Genomic DNA, 23,767 nt, shown 5'->3' with positions numbered 1-23,767 from the left:
AGGGAAGGAGGGGGAGGGGGAACAATGGTACCGAAGTACCAGCAACACAGAACACCATGGCAGCTTGCTGACACCCAGTCAGCTTCCACCGCAAGATGGGGATCTGAACCTGGGTCTCGCAGACCCTAATCTGAAGCTCTAACTGATGCATCGCACCGGCTTTCATAGGGTGGCTGCTGATGAACAGTAGCAAGCAGCTGGGCCTACTTGAGTCATGCAAATCAGGTGGTATCAAGTCACCCAGAGGGTGCTGCCGAGGGATGCCAGCCTCCAGGTGGGACCTGGGGATCCCCTGTAATTCCTGCTCATTTCCAGACTACAGAGATAACTTCCCATGGAGAAAATGGATGCTTTGGAGGGTGGACTCTGTGACATTGTACCCCACTGAGGTCCCTGTCCTCCCCAGGCTCCTCCCGCAAATCTCCAGGAGTTTCCCAGCCTGGGCCTGGCAGTGGCCAGGGGGGGAACCTGGCAGGCCTAGGCTTGGCAACCTCTAAGTGGGGCCTGAAGGAACCCCCCCCCGACTTACAACTGAACTCAAGGCAGCAGAGATCTGTCTCCCTGGAGAAAATGACTGCTTTAGAAGGTGGACTCTGTGGCATTATATAACCCCCCCCCAGACTTACAACTGAACTCAAGGCAGCAGAGATCTGTGACTCCCTGGAGAAAATGATTGTTTTAAAAGGTGGACTCTGTGGCATTATACCCGGCTGAGACCTCTCCCTTCCCCAATCCCACCTCAAAACCTCTAGGGACTCCCCAGGCCAGGCCCCAAGGCTCCCTCCCTCCCTGAAAGGCCAAAGGAGGCCTGGAAAAGGGCCCTTCCCCCACACCCTTTGACTCACAGAGCCAGTTAGAAGCCTCTTCCCCCCCCTGCCCTGAACGTTCTAACCTCTCTCTCACAGTTGGTGTCTGAAGCAGATCCCTGCAGAGGCCATTTCAAGGGGTTTTGGGGGGAATTCAGTCATCCTTGGAGGGATTTTCTTAGTTTTGTTAAGTGCCTTTGATGATTCTAATCACAGTAACTGAAATCAATCATGAACATATATTCAGATATTCACTTTGGTTCATTGCTTAAATGCATTATGGGTAAAATACTAAATGCTGACAGGCAGTAACTGACTAACCTTGCTTATAGTGACCAGTTGTAACTGCGCATGCTCCTGGTGTCAGTTTGCTTGCATGATGTACTAATATTTGTTACAATTAGATACTTTTTAGAATCTCACAGCCCGGAAAAAAGAAAGCCTATTGTTCAACTGAAGAAGGGGTTTTTTTGCCTGAGAAAACTCAACCCACAGGTTGGAACCCAATCAGAATAGTGTGACGGATTTGTGACAAACTTTGATGGAACCAATAATTGTGATTTATTTCTAACTGTCATAGGGGGTATAAAACCCTATGTCTCCCGTTGTAATCTTAGGGAGAGCTGTGGGGTCCAAAACCTTATTGGATCTGCACCTCCCTCCTTAGTTGATCAATAAAGTACAAGATCTGATTCTCCTCTACAAGACTGCCAAGAGCTTTCTCAAATTGGGCTGGGGAAGCACACCCTTGACGGAGTTTCTTTCCTACACGTTTGCCACGGAAGCAGTGCCTAGCAATTGCTGGTGTGATCGCGCCGCACCGCTTCTTTGCCGTGCTGCAGGATCATCATGTGATCGGCACCTGCCCCCTAACCACGGGACCTCCATGGGACCCGAAGGGACGTCTGATCGTGCAACCACGCATTATTTTCCTCCGGGGCAAACAGCCACGCTCCCCCCCGGCCCGTATGACTGGGGCCTATATATATTTTTAAACCTCTCTTTACCAATCCTAACCAAAACTCACTTGTAAATATAATTTCCATCCCCTGCCTATGTGTTCAAATAAATTTGACTTCTGTTTCAACTTTAAGTGTGCCTAGGTGCCCATTTCTGAAGGAAAATTCCTAGAACAAACCCACCTCAAGCACATTTCCTTAGTTGGGGTAGGAACCAACAAAGTATCCAACAGTAATAAGGTGGGACAGTGGCATGATAATAAAATTTATTTACCACATAAGAAGAGTGACATGCTACCTAAAGGCAACCCAGTTATCATATGGGGAACTGAAATTCATAGGGGAAGTGGAGGGAAACTCTGAAGCAATACAAGGGCGATTGTTTGACGGGAGTGCCCATTTGGTACAGTTTATGTAAACTGTGACTCCTTTTTTATTATAAATTCTTAATAAACACAGAAATAATGCTAGCAAACAGGAACAAAGCCCCAAAGCATCATGGGAATTGTAATACGATACAATGGGAAGGGTGGGCAGTCTTGTGCTTCAGCTGCCATTGTAACTGGGTTCCTAATGTGAGTTTGTCAATATTGCCTGGCACTGGGTGACCGGAGGAGGCTCAGCCCTCCCGCCAAATCTGGGGGTGGGGCTTGAGCCCCTAGCCCCCCAAAGTTTACACCTATGTGTCCCATCATGTAAATCAGGGGTGTCGAACTCATTTGTTACGAGGGCCGGATCTGACATAAATGAGAGCTTGTTGGGCCAGGCCATGTGTGTCATAATATGTAATGCCAAGTAGCAGAGATATAAACTTTATACAGGACACAAACACAAAGTTTTTTTTAAAACTTAAAATAAAAACATGCTTAAAACAGTTCTGTAAGCGGCAAACCTACTTTTGATTTATTGACATTCGCCACAGAAATCTCATGCTCCGAGTTCTGAGTCTAGGACCCAGGTTGAAACATGAAATGGCTGAGCTATGATGCAGCAGCAGCAGTACTGGAAGGAGGAGACGGCCAGTTCCACTGAGGGCCTGATGGAAGCCCTCCAGGGGCCTGATCTGGCTGCTGGGCCACATGTTTGACACCAACGATGTAGATTTTATTGACTGGCTCTCTTCAGTCTGCAAAAGAAGATATAAGACATGGCCATGCAGCCATTGCCTCCTTCATCCTATGAAGAAAGAGCCTACCATTCAACAGCAGTTAGCTCCCCATAAAACAATGTGGAATTGAGCCTTGGGGGACCTGAAGGCGTAACAGATGGGCTTCCACTCAGACACCAAACCCTTGGGTGTCTTTGAGAATCCGATTCTCAGAATCTCTGGCAGTTTTGCCTCCCTAAGTCAAAGGGATGGCTGGATGGATGGATGACGGATATATATAGGGAGATTGTACAGGTAATTTATCTAGGGTTGCCAAATTGGGGTTGGGAAATTCCTGGAGATTTGGGGGTACAGCCGGGGGGGGGGTGTTTGGGGAGGGGAGGGACCTCTGTGGGATATAATGCCATAAATAATAAATTCCAGAGCAGCCATTTTCTCCAGATGAGTTGCACTTCTTGTGGGAGATCTCCAACCTTCTCCTGGAGGTAGGCCACCCTAGAGCTGTCTGCCAGGAAGCCTGAACAAGCCCACCTCAACCTTCCCTCCCTCTCCCCGGCTTGCAGCCACTGGTCACTTCTTCTGCATTCCAGGATGACATCATCTTTCATCATCACCTTCTTCTCCAAAGATTCTTTTTCTCCCTCCCTCCCTCCCTCAGAACCTGCAGGGTTTCCATAGGGACAGCAATAAACAAACTTAAATCATAACAATTCTCTGGGGTATTCCATCCTTACTGGTCACTTGGTCTGGTACGAGTGTCAGAGGTGGTCCCTCACTCCAGTGAGTGGTGAGATACTCCTGTAAACCTTCTGAATTGTGACTTCTTCATTCATCAACTTTTTCATTCATCATGTCAGGTAGGAAATCCTTAGAATTTGATGTTCAAAAGACCTCCCCAGTTCTCCATTTCCCAAGGTATTTAGCAGAGTGCCATCTTGAGGCCATAGATTCCTAGCTGGATGAATTTTGTGGCAGGTTAAACAAGGTGAAACAAATTAATGGAGAAATTATTGCAGACAGTGAAGGGGGGAAAACAGTCAGAATGCAATTTGGAAGATACCAGATCTAATGCAGCAAAACAAGTCACAACTAAGTCTCGGTCAAGTCCGTGGCACTTTGTTTGGTGAAGATGAAGATCTACTCAATGGTTTCTGATGGGACTTAGTGATGTCGTTGGCTGACATTTTAAAAAGCAAATTATGACAATGGTGGAAACATCAGAGATAGGGTAGGGGATGAAGAAGCAAGATATATAAGGTTACGTGCAAGGAAAATCTGTGTCAATGACTTTCCTACCTTGCCTTGATACATCACGGTTACATTCGAGTTTAGTGTGAGGGAGAATAGGCAAGAGAAACCCACACAATTCCATGTAGCTGCTGGCCTTTGAAATAAGCATGGCGGTGCAAACTTATGGAGAACCCCTACCATATTACTAGTGTTATGTTGAATGGGCGCATCCTGCATTATGTCAGAGGATTCCTAGGAAAGGAGAGTTTTTAAATGGGGGGCTGAAAGAACAGAAATAGTTTACTTGATATGCTTTATGCAAATGGATATATTAGCATCAAGACGTCCAGGTTGGTAGCAACACAAGTCTAAAGAGTGTTTTGTGTACAAATCACCACACAGGACCTACTATTCTCATCATGAGAAAAGGGGTCAGCAGGTCACCCTGCAGGTCAGGAGGGAGGGAGAGCACAGACTGTCCCCGATAAAACACAAAAGGGTTCTTTAGAGAGCTCTTTTCATTCACAGCATGAGCAACCAAACCAGGAGATGCTGCAGCACAGTCGCTAAGACCCAAGCCCTGAACAGGAAATTTGGGGTCCAGATCTGGTCAGAGCCAGGAACTCACTAAGAAGTCTTAAGCAAGCCATTTTTAACCCAGCCTCAGCTATTCGAGGGGGAAAACAATATTTTAAAAGTTAAAGGTTAATGGATTGCAGAGATCAATTAGGTTAGCACGGCAAAATGCAGACAACTGAGGCAGCATGGGGTTTATCTGCTGCTGATAGTCCTCTCAAGGCTCTCAAACTCCACACCCAATCCGTTTTATTTTTTATTCTCAGATGAGGCCCATAACAGGTGTCAGCAGAGTATTCCTGCAGAGACTCCTCAGTGGTTCTTCAGAACGTCTGCAACATGTCTGAGTGCAGCTTGGCTCCAGCCTTTGGTTCCCACTCTGGTGGTCCAGCCAACTTCGAGAACCGCCGTCACTTTGAACTATCTGCCACCACACACCTCTCTCTTGCAGCCACCATTCAGGAGGGATGAACCACCACAAATCCCCCAGTCTATGACTCTTCATCCTTCGATCCATGGCTGGAGAATGACTGGCAGTATTCCTGGTCCATTCGTGGGGCCAAAGTTGTCTGAATACTGTCCAGTGGAGCAGTGGCGTGCTCACCTGCAGCCTGCAGCTAGTCATCAGAGGATAAAAGGTTTGTGCTAGTCTGACTTTTCAAAGGGCACAGGAGTCTTTATGTGGGACTGCAGTCATTCCTGGGGTCCTACCTGCATAATTCTCATTTGACAATGGTTTTCAAAGAGTCTTTCAGGGAGCTTCGATGTCACCAGGCAGGAGGGGATCAACAATGGCGATCTTCCCATGGATACAGAATTTGTCCCACCCCACAGTCAGAAAAGAGGGTTGTATGTGTATTAGGGCACACTGAATTTTCAGTTCTTGGGAATGAAAAGACCCAGCACGCCTGGCCAGCTTGCCAGCTGAGTAATGCACACTAAGACACATCCCATAATCCTCCACAAGTCAGAAACTTTGTGACACGGGGTGGGTTCTGCAACCATCCCCGTGAATGCAGAAGCTTAACCAGAGGCTTAACCCCAAGGGTTTTCTTTCCTGCTAGAGCTGGTGGAATGGGCCAGATCTGGCTCCTTCCTTCTCTTGGTGTTGAGTACTTAAGGCTGATATGGAGAAATCGCCCAGGACTTCCCTTTAAATGTCCTGATTTCTCTCGGTATTAGTTTAACTCTATAGTTATTTCCATGCTATATACTGTTTGGGTTGCTTGTGCAATCTAGCCACACTGCACAGAGATGTGCCACTGACATTGTGCATATGATCAGGTTCATCATAATGGGATGTCACTGCCTTATGTGATACAGAGGGTTCCATGTTGATTAATGCTCTCTGGCTTTTTTATTCTGAGAGGCCAAGGCTGGGAATAGGCCAATGCTTTACCACTTTCCCTGTGCTCCCGTTCAGCAACAAGCCTCCAAGAGCAGCATCCAGTGCTTCTCATATGACTGGTGTTGTGGGCTTGCCTGGAGTCCCTGGAATCAACTGCATTCCCGTTGGAGAGCCCAAGCTCAGAATATGTCACAGAAGTCCAGGGCACCAGTCATGGACTGCTAGGTTTGGCATTTGTTCCAGGCACAGTCTAATTTGGTGGGTATTTGCTGAAGTTTCTACCAGCGAGACTTACCCTTTCCTTGGCCTTACCTCAAGGATACTATTAGGATTATATAAAGATCAGCAATTTGTGGGATGCAAAACAAAAAACAAACCAGAAATAATGATACAGATTTGAGTGCATACACCATTTCATTTCTTCAGACCCTTCTTTAGGTCTTTTGCTGCTTTAACTCTTGTCTGTTACCAAATACATTCTCCTCACTGAAATCATTGAGTCCCATATTAATTTGGACCCTTCCTGACACCTTGCACTAGTGATCAAGAAGAGATTCTTTGCTCTCTAATCATTACTTTTCTTTCTTCTTATAGTGGCTGATGCACCCCCTGACACCCAGGAAGCCAGAAGAATTAACATTGTCCAAACTGGGAGAGGACAGCGCCAGGACAACAACATGCCCACACTGGTGATCCCAAACAAAACAAAGACAGCCTCATTGTCTTTGGCATCCATACAGACTCCAAGTGAAGGGCCAATAGAAATAATTGACCTGTGTGCAGTAGAGGATGAAGGCTCAGGGACATTAGGAGATCAGAAACCTGATTCCTCTGGTCCAGTTCAGAGGGGTCAGGTGACGGAGACAAAAATCCTTTCGGTGTCAACAGTTGCAATTTCAGAGGAATCGAAGAAAGGTGTTTTGAATCCAACAGAGATTCTCAAACGAGATCTGGAAACTGAGAAACTACCACCCAAAAAACGATGGAGAAAGAGAAAGATGTCTGACCAAGCTTCACCCATACCAGCCAAAATAAAGGTCCATATTTCAAATCCACAACCTTTAAGACCAAAGGAAAAGGCTCTAGACATAAAAGTGAGTGGTTCAAGATCTAAAGGTCTGCAAATGGACAAGAAAAATACACAGCCTAAGAAGGCACAAGCACCTAAAGTAACAACTGCAAAAAATAAGATGCAGGCCAAACCACGAATGGAACCTTTAAAACCAGTGCCCAAGAGCAATCTGGCTTTGCGTATGATGGAATCTGTGCAGGTCTTCTATCCCCTGGGAAAAAGCAATGTTTCCTCCAAGCCTGCTCCGAAGGCTCCCTCAAGCACTTCTTTAACCATTTGTCCAGTGAAGCCAATGTCCACATCTGTAAGGCCTGTTCAAAAAGCTCTGCCTATGTCAATCCCTAAACCACTGGCGAAACCATTGGCCAGCACTCTGACAAAAGCAATGCCACCAGCCTCACTGCAGAAACCACCACCCTCCTCGTTGGCTAAACCATCTCTGATCCCTGTGCTGGCACCACAACCAGTTCCAAGAGTTACATCACTGAAGAAAAGCCTAGCCAATGTTGTTGGGAGAACATCCACTCTTGACTTTAGGCGCGGCGTTTCAGTGCAACAGAACCAGAGGCTGAGCCATAGCCAAGCTAAGGGAGCAATAAGCACAATACTCAACTTTCGCCCACGAACACTACCGAGAGATCATGGTCTGGTTCTTAAATGTTATCCACCTCCACCTGTCTTACCCTTTGAATTAGCCTTCAGAAACTGGAAACCACCCCCCAAGGACCTGGAAGTCTCAACCCCTATCACAGAGGAGCAACGCCCCTGGAGGGAGATGATGAAGCGACAGGCTCAAAAAGAGAGGGAGGAGGCAGCACGGTGGACTTCTTTGGGGCGTCTGCAGTTTTTTGTGGAGCGCAAGAAAGAAAAGGACACATCCGTTATGTTTGGCTATCCTTAATGTCTCTGACAGGTCTCCAGGCCACACTAGATGTGACAGTATCCTCATGGCCGCCACAAGACTGCTGCTGCTATTTTAAAGTCCTTTCAAAATGCTGTGAGGAGACCCAGTGTGGCAGGCTGAGACACTCTGGTTTGGCCCCTGCAGCTTATGAAATGTGTACATATGCTTTACAGCATTTTTAATGCTGAATAGTCACATCATTTTATTTATTCTGTATATATGTATATATATATGTATATATATGTAAAATTTTCATCTTTGTGGTTTGTGCTTATTTTTTAAATACTTACATTCACTAAGGGTGCATAAACATTCTATTAGACTGGATTTTATATTAGATCTTTATTGTATTCATAATTGTTTTATATCTTCTCATATGAAATATTAAAGGTTATATTTTTCTATTCTATATGATAGCATTCATATCATAAATATTATCTGTGTCTAACCATGCGAGATGCATGATTACAGTTCTCAACACTCTGGGGGAAGGCGATCATAGTCCCGTTCTCTAAGAAAGGGAAGGAGGACAATCCAGATAATTTCAGACCTATTAGTTTGCTTAGTATCATTAGCAAACTTTATGCTAGTCACCTCCTGGATAAATTCAAAAGCTGGATTGAAGAGAAAAATTTAACCACCGAAGAGCCAGCCGGCTTCAGGAAGGGAAGTGTCACCTTAAATCATAGTTTGATCATCAGATTGAAAAATATGCATCAGATTGAATATGCATCAGATTGAAAAATATATATGTATATATATATGTATATATATGTAAAATTTTCATCTTTGTGGTTTGTGCTTATTTTTTAAATACTTACATTCACTAAGGGTGCATAAACATTCTATTAGACTGGATTTTATATTAGATCTTTATTGTATTCATAATTGTTTTATATCTTCTCATATGAAATATTAAAGGTTATATTTTTCTATTCTATATGATAGCATTCATATCATAAATATTATCTGTGTCTAACCATGCGAGATGCATGATTACAGTTCTCAACACTCTGGGGGAAGGCGATCATAGTCCCGTTCTCTAAGAAAGGGAAGGAGGACAATCCAGATAATTACAGACCTATTAGTTTGCTTAGTATCATTAGCAAACTTTATGCTAGTCGCCTCCTGGATAAATTCAAAAGCTGGATTGAAGAGAAAAATTTAACCACCGAAGAGCAAGCCGGCTTCAGGAAGGGAAGTGCCGCCTTAAATCATAGTTTGATCATCAGATCAGTTCAGATCAGTTAACAGTTCAGTTTCATTGCATGCAGCTTTTTAAATTAGTGAAATCTGCATTCCACTCCATCTCCAGAAAAAAAAAATCATGGGAGAAATTAGACGGCATGGCCATAGAATTTTACTTCTAATCCAAGCTTTATACTCCAACTCATCTCTGAAGGGTGGATGTAATAGGAAAGGACACCTCTCCGACTCCATTCCAACATCAAAAGGATTGAAATAAGGATGTGCCCTGGGACCTTTGCTGTAACCCAGACTTCCATCCCCCCATGTTAAAGGTAAAGGTAAAGGTTCCCTTGCTCGAAAGCCAGTCGAGTCCGACTCTAGGGTTGCGGTGCTCATCTCCGTTTCAAAGCCGAAGAGCCAGCGCTGTCCGAAGACGTTTCCGTGGTCATGTGGCCAGCATGACTAAACACCAAGGCGCACGGAACGCTGTTACCTTCCCACCGAAGTGGTACCTATTTATCTACTTGCAATTTCTTGCTTTCGAACTGCTAGGTTAGCTCCCTTGAAAGGCACAGTAAGGTAAAGGTTCCCTTGCTCGAAAGCCAGTCGAATCCGACTCTAGGGTTGCGGTGCTCATCTCCGTTTCCAAGCCGAAGAGCCAGCGCTGTCCGAAGACGTTTCCGTGGTCATGTGGCCGGCATGACTAAACACCAAGGCCCACGGAACGCTGTTACCTTCCCACCGAAGTGGTACCTATTTATCTCCTTGCAATTTCTTGCTTTCGAACTGCTAGGTTGGCAGGAGCTGGAACTAGAGACGGGAGCTCACTCTGTCATGGGGCACACTCGGGTCTCGAACTGCTGAACTACTGACCTTCCACAGCCTGGAGTTCAGCATCTTAACCACTTGAAAATACCTTTATTACTGTATGCTGATGATACAGTTATATTATCAAGAACACCAGTGGGTCTCAGAAGAGCATGAAAAACATTTGCTCATTTTTGTGGAGAGAACCAGTTAGCGATCAATGATCAAAAAACCAAAATTATGACATTCGTCAAGAGGCCCAACACTAGGACATGGAACATCAGTGGTCACAAGAGTGAACAGGTGAGAAGCTATAAGTACCTGTGGGTGGTGTTACAATCTTCTGGGGCAAGGAAAGCCCACCACGAACATGTGGCCAAAGCTGGCCATAAATCTGCCCAAGCCAGAGTGAAATATATTCCAGCAGCCCTCAAATTATGCCAGGCTAAAACCCTGCCCCAACTTATGTAAGGTACAACATGTCAGGACCGCGGGGTTCGCAGGACGGTTCCAGGGTAGGTGAGTTAGCTGGGCGTCTCCTCAGGTGCCTGGTGGGCTGGTTACTTCACCACCTCCACCTGCCTGGGCTCATTCTAGAGTCCACAGTTGAGTCAGATAGGAGTCTCTTTCTCTCTCTCTGTTCCTGAGACTTCCCCTGAGAGCTCCTCCTGATCGGCTGCACCACCTCTCCCACAGCATAAGCCCCAGGCGTCATCCTCATCGGGCAGCGCCTCCCTGCATTTTAACTCTCCCTCTTCCTGACTCCACCCTGCCCCTCTTACTTCAGAGGAGGATGGCCATGGGAAGGGCGCAGCCTCTCTTCTCGTTGGTGCATTCCCACCCAGCTTCTTCCCTATTAGCCCACCGCCACTGGGAGTGTTTTCCTGGCCCTCCCCCATGTTCCGTGGGCCGGTCGGGGGGGGGGGCCCTCAGAGACTATTGAACTCCTGCTGTCAGCAGAAAGTCAGAATCCTCTGTGCCCCTGTTCCAGGTGTAAACTCCTGGCTCGCCCTTCGGTAGGTGCCCCGGGGTCCCTAGGGCTTGGGCCGCTCCCCTTTCTGCAAATCATCATCCTGGGTCCCCGTGGCTCGGGCCGAGGGAGGCAGGAGGGGTCTCTGGGGATCCCCTTTCTGACAAAACACTAGGCCTATCCCCTTCTAGTTACCCACCACTTGAGCAAGTACAGTCAACCTTTCTAAGATCTTTCTTCCAACTGCCCAACTGTGTCTCCAAGAAGAAAAAGAAGAAGAAGAAGAAGAGGAGGAGAAGGAGAAGATTGGATTTATATCCCCCCCTTCACTACCCAAAAGTGTCTCAGAGTGGCTTACAAACTCCTTTCCCTTCCCCCTCCCCACAACAGACACCCTGTGAGGTAGGTGGGGCTGAGAGAGCTCTTCACAGAAACTGCTCTTTTTCAAGAACAGCTCTTATCAGAACTATGGCTTGCCCAAGGTCAACTATGGTTTGCCCAATGCAAGTCTGTGCTTAGAATCCAGCCTGGTTAAAGTAGAGGCCAGGATATCCCTCACTTTCATTAATTTATGGCTCAAACTAAATTTTATTCCTCATGGCCTAGCACCTTTAACCCTCTGGGATAGTTTTCAGTCTTCCTGGTCAAAGGCAATGCACCGAAAGTTGATGAGTTTGGGCTTTTCTTTGCAAACTAGCCTAGAAATGGGATTTGATCATGTGAAAGCAACCTGTGGCGTAACGGGCCTGCGTCAGCTGGCAGGCCCTGCTCTGCCCACCCCTCCTCTGCCTGACCTGGCACCTGACCTTTACTCCACTGCCTCAAGGTGCTGCTGCCACCACTGTCCCTGTCTTGGGCTCTGGTTAGGCGGGACAGCCTCCTAACCTCCCTCCGGCTTCCCTAGGAACCTGCCTCAGGGCTTCCCAGGGATCTTTGGGGCTCTCCTGAATAGTTGACAACTTGCTGTTTTACCACTTTCCTCCTCCCTAGGGATCCCCTGACCCACTCCTAGCTGTTGCAAGTGGGGGGGGGAACTATGTGGTACAGAGGGACTTCACACCTTCAAAAATCAAAGGATTTATTTAAAACTCACAACTATATATACGGGCACATCAGAAGCAAACAGAAGAAATAAAATAACGTTGATGAAAGTGCTTCATCTCTATCCCTCCTGTAAACTCAGGCCCTATCTAGGTGGTATGCAGGGCAGGTGCATTACTTCATTACTCTGGAGTAAGCTAGACAAACACATCTCTGGCCTGGGAACAGGGCTGTACCTGCTTCTGTCTTTTGCGAGCTCTGACCCACCGACTGGCTTCCCACCCAAAACCTTAATAATATAAACAGCCGTTCCCGCCCAGGAACTGGCCCTCCTGCAGCCTTCTGGGGCAGACCTCCTCACCGCCTTGATGGATTTTCCCTGTCCTCTCCAGGGAGCTGCCCTCAGATTACTGGTTGGAGACGGGAGGGAAGGGGGGGGATGCGGAGGAGATTAGGCCAAGGCCTACCTCAAGTTTGAAAGTCTCCTCCCATCCAGCCCACAGAATGTGAAACCCACACACAAGATGGTGTTTCTCCACACAAGATGGCACTTCTCCCGCGGGAGCGCTGGCCAGTTGAGGGCTGGCTTGCTGGCCAAGTCTAGCGGCAGCTGCCCTCCCTTCCCAGTGAGCTCAGAGGGGGATGGAGCTGTGTGCCTCGGCAAGGAGTGAGGACCACGTGGAACGCCTCCCGGCGAAGAACATCAGTGGCTGGCCAGGTTTGAAGGGGCTCCTAGCAGGGGGAGGGGCTCCGGACCAGTCATACAGCCATTGGGCAGCAGCAGCAGGGTGCCAGGAGGCCGGTGGCTGCAGCAGTGGCCTGCTAAGTCACCCTCAGGCTGCTTGACAACTGGCATTGGCCTTTGCTGCCTCCCACACCCGCTCTCTGAGCTGCAGGGCTCGCTCCTCCTTCTTGTTGCTCCCACAGTGCGGAGCTGCAGTGGCTGATCAGCTGCTGGTTGGGTGGGCCCACCTTGCTCCCCCCTGCCCCACCCCCACTCTCTACCAGGTAAGGCTGCGTTCCAGTGGCTGCGCAACTTCGAGAGGCCAGCGGCTGCAGCCTGCAAGCGGGTGTGTCCCCCCTATTTGCTGCTCCTGTGTTGTGGAGCTGCAGCAGCCGATCAACTGCTGGGCAGGAAGGCAGGCTGCCTCACTCCCTCCCTGCGCCCGCTCTCTACCACTTTTTCTCAGTACTTCCTCATATAACTTGTAAATTGACAAAGCAGAAATATGTTAATCATATCAAGCCACATTTCTCAAGTGTTACTTTCCCCCTGTTCTTGGTTGCTGATTTTTCTGCCTGAGCTGTGGCATAAAATGTTGGAAAAAGTTAATTTATTTCATGCTCACCTAAGACTGGGTAGCAATTGTTCACCAATTTCAAAAAAATTCATCTAAGGCCAGGGGTCATTTCATAGAAAAAGAGCTAGGGGAACTCATTAGCATAACTCATTAGCATATGCCACACCCCCTGTTTCTGCCTGAGCTGTGGCATAAAATGTTGGAAAAAGTTAATTTATTTCATGCTCACCTAAGACTGGGTAGCAATTGTTCACCAATTTCAAAAAAATTCATCTAAGGCTAACACAGAGCAGGTAGACACAGGGAGGGGAAAACAAACTTGACCCAATACCTGGAGTCAAGAGTCACAGGTGTAAGAAAGAAGCCTGATAAAGGGCCAATATTAAAAACCTAGTGTATAATTATATATATATATATAAAATATATATTTATTAGAAAAACAGTGTCAGCTAGCTGCCATGCTTTCTTTGTTTACCTTCATCCCTGGCCTTTGCACAGCCGCACAAGCTTGCTTTGCTTGGCTATCTTGGGTAACTCAAGGGAGGTGCTCTTCCCCCCCCATGGGAACTGGCTCAGCCAGACGGCACTTGAAGGGAGGGGAGGGCTTGGATTCCACTACGGGTGTGAATATTTCTGCTCTCAAAGGATTGGGGTGAGTCTCCCGTTCATGATGTAATATTCTGCCGGCAGGATTCCCGCGCGCATGCTTGGATTTCATTTGCTTAGCTAGATGCAGCATCATAGTATATGTATGGAGCCCCTCACAGCCATCGTTATTCCTGACAATGTACCTGTATCACTTGGCAACAGACTAGTATTCCAATAAAACATAGCCTTTCCAGGAGAGTGTGTTTGGACCTGCTTGCTGCTAACTCTGACAAACAGTTACAAACATATAAGGCCATAGTTGTATTGGCCCTTGTGTTCTGGTCACTTGTACTTAGTAATGAAGCTTACATTGGCCCCAAATATAACAGAGGTACGAGTTGGTGGGAGTTTAGGAAGCGTTGTTCCAAGTCAGCCATAAAGATGTTAGCATATTGTAGGGTCATGCGGGTGCCCATAGCTGTACCATTGATCTGGAGGAACATGTCATCCCCATCTTATAATTATGCATTTGATTTTTCCTACCTAAGTGCAGAATTTTACATTTATCTCTGTTGAAATTAATTTTATTTGTTTTAGCCCAGTTTTCCAGCCTGTCAAGATCATCCTCTATCCTGACTCTGTCTTCAACCGTATTTGCCACCCCTCCCAATTTAGTATCATCTGCAAATTTAATAAGCATTCCATCTATTCCATCATCCAAATCATTGATAAAGATGTTGAACAAAACAGGTCCCAGGACAGATCCTTGAGGCACTCCACTTGCCACTCCTCTCCAAAAGGATGAGGAACCACTCACAAGCACTCTTTGGGTGCGATCAGTCAACCAGTTACAGATCCACCTAACAGCCATAGGATCCAAACCACACTTTACTAACTTGTCAACAAGAATATTATGTGGAACCTTATCAAAAGCCTTACTGCAATCAAGATAAACTGAAAGATTGAAGAGTTTTGTAACATGAAGTTAGGTACAAAGTGGAGATTTAAATTCAGGTCTTTCAAATCCTAATCTCATACTCTGGTTTTTGGTATGAATCCTCTTTCTGCTTGCCGCTCCATGTTGCTGAAGAACCTGACTTCCTTACCTCAATTTGTCTGCCTCAGGACAAAAATAGGAGCTCAAGTCAGCTGTAAAAGGTTAATTGGGTGTGAGCAGCTGCGATTTGGCTTGAAAGTGGCGAGAATGAAGTGACATTTTTTATATATTCTAAAAAGATATTTTAAAGTTTAGATAAACTTGTAAGGTGTTCGAAGTTATAAGATAATGACTGAGCCAAGAATGTCTGCCCTATCAAGGGAGACAGTTAGCTGTTAGGAGATGATTCTAAATCCTATAAATACGGAAAACTTCGTTGACTGAGAACTTCTCAGAAAGGGCTTTTTGCCTGTGACCTGCTTACTTTTGAGGTGAGAAACCTTTATGGACTCATGCAATTGCTCTCCTTTAATTATCTACGTAACAATGAGGGATGGATTGTATGGATTTAGTCTGTATTAAGACTGTTAATGGATGGCCATCCGTCTTCCGTTCCTACAAACGTGGCTAAGGCTTTGGATGCTGTGGCTGGATGGTTGTGGCAGAGTCGGTTGAAGTTAAATCCATCTAAGACGGAGGTCCTGTACCTGGGTCCATCGAAGATGGAGGTCCTGTACCTGGGCTGAGGGCTGTTGGATGGGGGCAGCAGGCTTCCCACACTGGTGAGGAGTGAGGAGTCTGGGAGGGACACTGGATAACCTCTCTCTCCATGGAGGCACAGGTTTCTGCAGTTGCCAGATCTGCATTTTTCCATCTTAGGAAGATCAGGCTACTGAAAAAACAGGTTGCTTACCAGTAACTGGTGATCTTCGAGTGGTCATCTGTGCATTCACACCAATGGGATCTAGTGCGCCTGCGCTGGATCAACCGGTGCTGTAGCAAGCTCTTTCCTAAAGGATTTTCGCGCTCATTCCCTCAGGCAAGCGCAGGAACCCCACTGCACCGGTTGATCCAGCGCAGGCGCACTAGATAGAAACCCTATCTTTTCCCCCAAGACCTAGCAATGGTGACCCATGCAATGGTCACTTCCAGACTTGATTACTGTAACTCGCTTTACACAGGCTTACCATTGAAGCTGATCCAGAAATTACAACTGGTGCAGAATGTGGTGGTGCGCCTGCTGACGTCAATGCCTGCATGGGCTCATGTTAGGCACGTGCTGTGCCAACTACATTGGTTGCCAGTTGAGTACCAGATTCACTTCAAGGTGCTGGTTTTGACCTTCAAGACAGAGCTCTTCCACCAGGCCTTTGGCTGAGGCAGGGGGCACCCACCTATGGCTTCCCTGAGGTTGCTGCCACCCATCTGTCACCTGTCTACTGACCACCGACAACTGACCTTTAACTCATTGTACTCTCAGGCCAGAATTTTATAGCCAACTTATGCTCTTCCAAGCTGTACCCATTGTTTTAATTGTTATAATGTTTTATTGTGTTCTAATGTTTAATGTTTTAAACTGAAATTGTATTTATTTCAATGATGTCCCTGTAATACTGTTGGTATGCACAAACATATAAAGATGCTTTTGCAGTGATCCCTTCATTTCATTTATCTTCAGGGCTCTAGTCGGGGGGGAGCTCTCAGGTATGGAGCTCCGGAAGAGAACCTCTAGGGGGTGGGGCGGTCACGTGGTGAAGCCCCGCCCCTTCTTTACCCCGCCCTCTGCTTCGATCCTCATTCCGTTTGGGAATGAGGATGAAGCAGGAGGGTAAGTAGCCGGGCCTTCTGACACACTTCCGGTGATGTCAGGGGGTGTGGCCTTCTGTCACTTCCGGTGATGTCAGGGGGCGTGGCATATGCAAATAAGTTATGCTAATGAGTTATGCTAATGAGCTCCGGCAGCTCTTTTTTTCTACAAGACCCCTGCAAATACCAATGCCCTCGCCCCCACCAGGCACTGTGAGCACTGTCATTTCCCAATATTTCCCCCTTTGTTTGCCTTAATGAGGGATCCGTTCCTGTGCTAATGGAGTGATGCCCCAAGCACTTCGCATTCATTGGCTTCCAAGAAGTGAGAAATGTTCTGTGCCTCTTTTGGACAGTGGCAGGGGAGGGGCGGTTGCTTGTCTCCCTTTCTGAGTGAAATCATAAACCCAGAGTTCAAGGAGGAGGAGGAGTGGGTTTTGTGAAATCATAAACCCAGAGTTCAAGGAGGAGGAGTGGGTTTTGTGACGTTTTGGAACTGTCCAGTTGCACTGCTGCCTTGAAAATGAAGACCACTGGATCATGGACAGGGCAGGGATCCATGCAGTGCATCAGCCGGCTCTGCTGCCCGAGAGCTGGAATCCAAGTGTGTTCAGCTTTATGCAGGCCACAGGAGAAAACAAAGCAGTCAAGTTTTCCTGTACCCAATGAAGACTGAAGCCATCTTCTATGCCACTCTGTTTCCCATCACCACATCTGAAATCACAGGGCACTGGTGAGAAATTTCATAAGGCCATGCAAAGTGCTAATTACAGCTGGTGTGGTGTAGAAGCTAAAGTGCTGGGCCAGGGTCCAGAAGAACCCAGTTCAAATCCCTGTTCGGCCTTGAAGCTCACTGGGTGACCTTAGCCCCTTTCATCCTCCCCTCACTCACTGGATTATTGCAAGGAGGAAATGGGGAAGAGAGAACCACGGATGCCCCTCTGAGCTCCTTGGAGAAAGGGTGGGTGAAAACAGAGAGACACTGAGAGCACCTGGGAGACAGACTGCAAACAACAACAGAATCACTCCAGGGAGAAGGTGGTGGAGGAGCCCCATGCTGGTGTCTCTCAACTCAAAGGAAAGTTGCTCCCATGCAGGATAAAGGGGATCAGGAGCTCTGCCCCAGGGGGCTGGACTGAGCTTCTAGACCACCGGTTGCCCACCCTTCCCACACAAGCAATTTCTGCATGAAACATTCCAGAGTACTGGATCATTAACCATACGGATGATGAGAGCAGAGATGCTGGTGTACATGAGTTTTCTTCTGCTACATTCCATCATCAAACTTTAAAAAAAAAAATTAAATTAAAAAAAAATTAAATTAAAAAAAAATTTAAATTTTTTTTAAAGATTTATTTTTGAGAAAAAGGTCTGTTAAAAGGAATCATGGCATGCAACGGCACAGAGTTGAGTCCTGTATTTCCAAACATATTTACAAAATTTTGGTGTAGTGGTTAGGAGCATGGACTCTAATCTGGGAGAACCGGGTTTGATTCCCCACTCCTCCACATGCAGCTGCTGGTGTGACCTTGCGTCAGTCACAAGTTCTCTCAGAGCTGTTCTCTCACGAGCAGTCCTTGAAAGAGCTCTCTCAGCCCCACCTATCTCACAGGGTGTCTGTTGTGGGGAGGGGAAGGGAAAGGAGATTTTAAGCTGCTCTGAGACTCCTTTGGGCAGCGAAGGGTGGGGGCATAAATCCAATCTCTTCTCTCTTCTTCACTCTTTCTTTTTGGAATAAATTAACTAGAATCAAATTGGCTGTTCAAAAGATGCCACGTGCGTGTTGTTGATGGGCTGCAGGAGTCCGGGCTTTTGCCTTTTTGGCATCTCCTGCAGATGGCAAACTGTGGTGGGCTGATTCCCATTCTGTGCTGAGGGCAGCGTGCCAACGTTGGAAAGCTGATCCCTGCTTGAATGTAGTGAGGGTGGTGGAGGCTGTGCACAAAAGCTGTGGAAGACGGCTGTGGAAGACGGATGGGAGCAACATCCTTTCATTGCTTCTGTGGCACTAGCTCCGATCCCAGCCTGCTGTCAGCCATTCTCAGGTGTTCGATTTCAGTGCTCCAACCATGCATACTATGTGCCATCCGATTGATATACAGTCACCATTTTTCGGTGAATGGGGCAAAAGGAGCATACTTTTCATGCGCAAGGAGCTTTGGTGTGCACAAATGCACTCCCTCAAAAAACTGGGGTTCCTTCACACATGGAAAATTATGCACATTTGCTCCACCCACACAAAATGAGTTACCTTGCGCATCCTGTTACATGCTTCTGGAATGCCTAAAAATCAAACATTTAAAAAAGATAATCTTGGTAACTGCATGAAGGCAACAGAAGATGGGGGGCGGGGGGGCTTGCTACGCGAAGGCAAATCCTGTTGCCCCATTTGGGGGAAGCTGGTTTTGGCTTTTTCTGAAATGGTACAAATATGTGCAAAAGCAGTTTGACCAGAAACCGTGCTGAGATACAGACAAAAAATGAAGTGCAGAAAAGCTGTAAATTCCTGCTTTCTGAAAATCTCACATGTTAAAGTTTCAGTCTTTAATGTTTGCAAAGCTATGCTTGAAATTGTACGGGCCCTGTCTGGAAACTCCGGGTTTGTTTTAAGCCTGATGTCCACAGAGGCTTCCGTCCACGTCTGCCCCTCACAGTCCCAAGCAGGGTGGACGGGTATGCTTACAGCAACCTGCTCACCGCCCACTCGAGCACCCCTCAGGAAAGCTTTGCAGAATGGCCTCCAGGTTGTATCTGTCACTTTGGATCTCCTCCAAGTCCTTCTCAAAAGCCTCGATCCTCTGTTGCTGCTGCTCAGCCTCCTGCTGCAAGGCCCTCAGCTTCTGCCCCAGGGCTCCGGGCCCAGCCAGGTGCAGCCGCAAACGCTCCAGTTGGAACTCGCTCGCGTTCAGTGCTGCTTCTGTCTGGCTAGTGGGATCCAGGCTGCCTGCACCAAGCAGAACGACAGTGTTACAGTTTCCACAGGGCTGCCTCTGAAAATGGCAACTCTGCATCCAAGCCCTCCCCCCGCCTCTCCTCCTAAAATGTGATCACTTCCCAGTTTGTTCCATCTCCCTGGCCCTGCTCTGCATTTTCCTGACCCTGCTCTGGCTGTCATTGGTGGGGAAATGAAAGACTCTGGAGACTGATCCAACAGCCAGCGTCAGCCCTGAAACCACCAGCTTTCCAACAGCAGCCTTGCAGTCAGAAATCAAGCTTCTTGAGGCTTTTCACACTTACTCCATGCCAGGAAAAATGTCTCCATCTAAATTTCTACACACCAAACAAAGGCAGGGCAAGCAGAACAAGGGACACTGGGCGATTTTGCATTGGCTTTTCCCTCCGTTGTTTTGCCAAACCCACACTTTGGAACAGAAATTCCCCTCTGCATTGCAAGCTGCTTTCACTTTCTTTGATCATCGGATTGTATGGTACCTTCTGCATAGATTTATGGCCGTTAAGGGGTGACTTTGCAGTCAGTACAGCATTGCCCTGGGTATTTGAATGTGGTTTTGAACTGCATTTTTTCCTCAGTGTTGAGAAAATGTGGAGCGAATGCCAGATGCAGAATCAGCCATTCACTCAGATCTAAGCACAGCACTGGCATCTTTTAGAAGAATATGCTTGTCCAAAAGGAGGATGCTGCCACCTTGTGGAAGTGCTAAGAATCCTGCAAGAGAGAATAGTGGTCCATAATCACTAGCTAATGGCTAAACTTCACATTATGTGCTATTGGTGCAGCTTTTTGCAGACACTGCAGGCATTTTTATAAGAGACTGGAAATTTGATCAGAGATGGCAGAAAAGCTGCTTGGCTCCCAGCATTTCTGCATTCAAAATTTCCCCCAGCAAGTGCCTGAACGTTTCTCTCTGTGGGTGGGAAAGTAGCCTGCTGTTAAACCACTAGCCAGCTAGGAATCTTCCTTATAGGCTCCTAGAATCTTCAGTATTCTGGCCTTGCTTTATCTCCCTCTTTTGATCTGCTGGGGACCTCCCTTTGGGCTCCAGTAAACAGGAATGAAAGCGGCAGGGTATCAACAGCTTACCTAGATTGAGGAGCAGATTGTTCAGGGTCGCAATGTCCCTCTCCAAGGAGCTCTGGGCTTCTCTGAGGCTCTGGTCAAGATCATTCATTTCCATGCCAACCTTGAAACAAAATGCATTTACTGCACTCATGCTCCATTGCAGGAGTCTCCTATCCTCAAACCCAGGCTCTATTCGTGCACAAGAACATCAGTGGTGGTGGGACCCATGACCTGGAACAATGGCATCTCTGAATTCCAAAAGGTGCATATAGTATCCTTAGGGAGAAGAGAATATTCTCTATATAATTTACTTACACATTCGTTTCTATTGGATGATGTGGGTTTCTCAGCTTTTGACTTCATTTGCAGATTCAGTATGTATTATTTACTCACAATGTATGGATTTTATAAACAATTTCTATGTACAACGTACATTATTTGCATGCATACTGATGTATAATGCTTATGTCAATGTATAATGCAAATTTATTGACAAATGAAAAATGTGTACATTTGCAGGCAGAATGCGGGCATCCAATCACCCGCCGTCTCCGTGGAGCAGGACTTCCCTGCTGGCCCCTCATGCTGCAGCCCACTGAGCCACCCCCATTTTGTCCCCAGTGCTCAGCAGGGACAGCGTGGGGGCAGTAAAAGTGTGTATGTGTGGGTTCTGCAGTGAGAGGAGAGGATGAGCAGAAACCACTGCCTGCTCTCCCACAAATGGTGCATTACAAAGTTCCAATTCTTTTGTATGCGGACGACATGGTTCTTCTCTCTGTAACCAAGATTGGGTTGAGGAGGTTGCTTAATAAATTGGGCGAGTATTGCAGGGCAGAAGCCCTGCAAATAAACTACGCCAAATCCAAAGTTCTAGTTTTTAGGAAAAGACCCAAGAAATCCGTTTGAAGCATCCTTGGCACACCAATTGAGCAATGTAGCACATATAGATATCTGGGTATAATCTTTTCAGAAACCCTCTCCTGGCGTCCCCATATCACACAATTGAAGACCGCTGCCATGAATAACTTAGGGGCCTTGCTAAAGTTTTACTTCTCTGGGGGTGGAGGTATGATTGAACCGGTTGTTAAACTATACATGAGCAAGATAATCTCAGCAATATTGTATGGGGTAGAGATTTGGGGTTGGGACGAATCGTTGTTGTCCCTGCTAGAAACCGTGCAAAATTACTTTATGAGGCGGATCTTGGTTTTACCCAAAGGTGCACCTATGGCATTGATGAGGGCTGAACTGGGTATGGTATCTCTGAAAGCCAGGGTAAATGTAAGAATCCTCTCTTATTGGAGGAAATGTTTAGAACGACCTCAGGATATCTTAGGTGTTCAAAGTTTTGGAGTGTTGTTGAAATCCTCAAAAAGATTAGGTGATCATTTGAACTCTATTTTATTGAAATACTCAATCCCCAATGACTTATTGGTCAGTGGAAGTCAAAAGTCTAAATTGAAGGAATGGGTATTTAACAAGGATGGGCTTTTGAACCGCCATGGGGTGGTAAGTTGCCGTACAGCCCCCTTGTATAAGATCTTTAAGACAGATCATTGTAGGACTGCATATCTTGAGAAATTAACTACTCTGGAGCTAAGAAGGGCTTTCACTACACTAAGGTTCCACGCCATACCTTCAATGGTTTGTTTTGGCCGCTTTCTGGGTGCCCCTGCTGCCTCTAGAATATGCCAGTGTGGTGTGGGCGAAGTGGATGATGTCGAGCATTACATCCTGAGATGTTCATGGCACGAATCACTTAGGCAAAGGTTTATTTATCCTATTGTACCATTGCATAATAGAATTTCAGACCAGGATTTGACTGTCTTCTTGCTATCTGATATTGATGCACATGTTACGAGCAGAATGGCCTTGTTTGCACTGGCGGCAAAAAAGATAAGATTGAGTCCAGGACTTACTGAAAGTTATTGAAGGGTTTACCCCACTTTGATGTATAATGTTTGTTGTATTTTGCTTTATTTTGTGTTGTTATGGCCAATGGCTAAGACAATAAACTAAAACTGGAACTGGAGTGTGTCGGTATGGTGCTGGAGGCCGAGGAGAGTTTGGCGATCTGGCCTAACGCACTGTCTGTACCGTCTGCCTAACGCACTGGCCAGTAGTCTGCTGTCCCTACTGGAGGCCGTAGCAGGCTGGGCGTTGGAGCACCGTAGGCTTTTGGTCTTGGGTGACTTCAATGTCCACGCTGATGACACAGCCTCGAGTCGGGCTACAGATCTGGTGACGTCCATGGCATCGCTAGGACTCTCCCAATGGGTATCGACCCCCACGCGTCAGGCCGAACACATGCTCGATCTGATCTTCATGGCGGGGAGCACGGTGGACCGGATTACTGTGACAGCGGTACCATGGTCGGACCACTATGCCCTGAAAGCTCGTGTAAATATCCCGCCCCGACTCTGTTTAGGCGGCGAGCGGATTTTAGCTCGCCCACGGAGCCTAATGGACCATATGCGGTTTCAGATGGCTCTGCGGGATCCGATGCCCCCTGACGGTTCGTTGGATGAGCTCTTGGATGACTGGCATAGCCGACTTTCCATGGCCATCGACAAGATCGCTCCCCGGCGCCCTCTGCGCCCTCGCTCTAAGCTGGCCCCCTGGTATACCCAGGGGCTACGGCTTATGAAACAGGAGCTCAGACGGTTAGAGAGACGGTGGCGTCAAGCCGTTGATGAAGCTACAAGAGCATCTTATAGGACGTTTATGAGATCCTACGAGATGGCAGTCAAGGCTGCGAAGAGAGATTTCTACGCAGCCAGGGTTGCGTCTGCTAGCTCACGCCCGGCCCAATTATTTAGAACGATTCGGTCATTGACACCTCTGCCACAGGGCAGACAAAACAATAGGGAATTGGATATTGGCTGTGAGGCTTTTGTGAGCTATTTTGTGGATAAAGTCTTGACGCTCCGCCGTGACCTCCCCACCACAGTTGAGACAGTAAGCGAACTCGAGGCCCCTTGCACGGCTTTGCCGGGGTTGGAAAGTTTTGACCGACTCAGCTTGGAGGAAGTTGATAGAGTGCTTGCATCTGTGCGCCCAACCACTTGCAGCCTGGATCCGTGCCCCTCCTGGCCCATTAAAGCG

The 23,767-nt window shown here is 47.1% G+C and overlaps 1 protein-coding gene across 1 annotated transcript in view; it reads right to left on the bottom strand.

The window, feature by feature from the left end:
• Positions 1-18,989: 18,989 nt before the first annotated feature.
• The window catches only part of LAMC3 (laminin subunit gamma 3), a 109,020-nt gene continuing 104,242 nt past the window's right edge, over positions 18,990-23,767 (bottom strand). The window contains exons 27-28 of the mRNA XM_015409480.1: positions 20,684-20,783; positions 18,990-19,585 (exon numbers count right to left, since the gene is read on the bottom strand). Of these exons, the coding sequence (XP_015264966.1) occupies positions 19,335-19,585; positions 20,684-20,783 (351 nt within the window). The 3' untranslated portion in view covers positions 18,990-19,334. The remainder of the gene's footprint in view (positions 19,586-20,683; positions 20,784-23,767) is intronic.

Source organism: Gekko japonicus, unplaced genomic scaffold (genome assembly GCF_001447785.1).
Source record: "Gekko japonicus isolate JY-2015 unplaced genomic scaffold, Gekko_japonicus_V1.1 scaffold920, whole genome shotgun sequence".
Taxonomy (NCBI): Eukaryota; Metazoa; Chordata; class Lepidosauria; order Squamata; family Gekkonidae; genus Gekko; species Gekko japonicus.
Note: the sequence above shows the minus strand (reverse complement) of the source record. Positions and strands in the feature narration are given on the sequence as shown.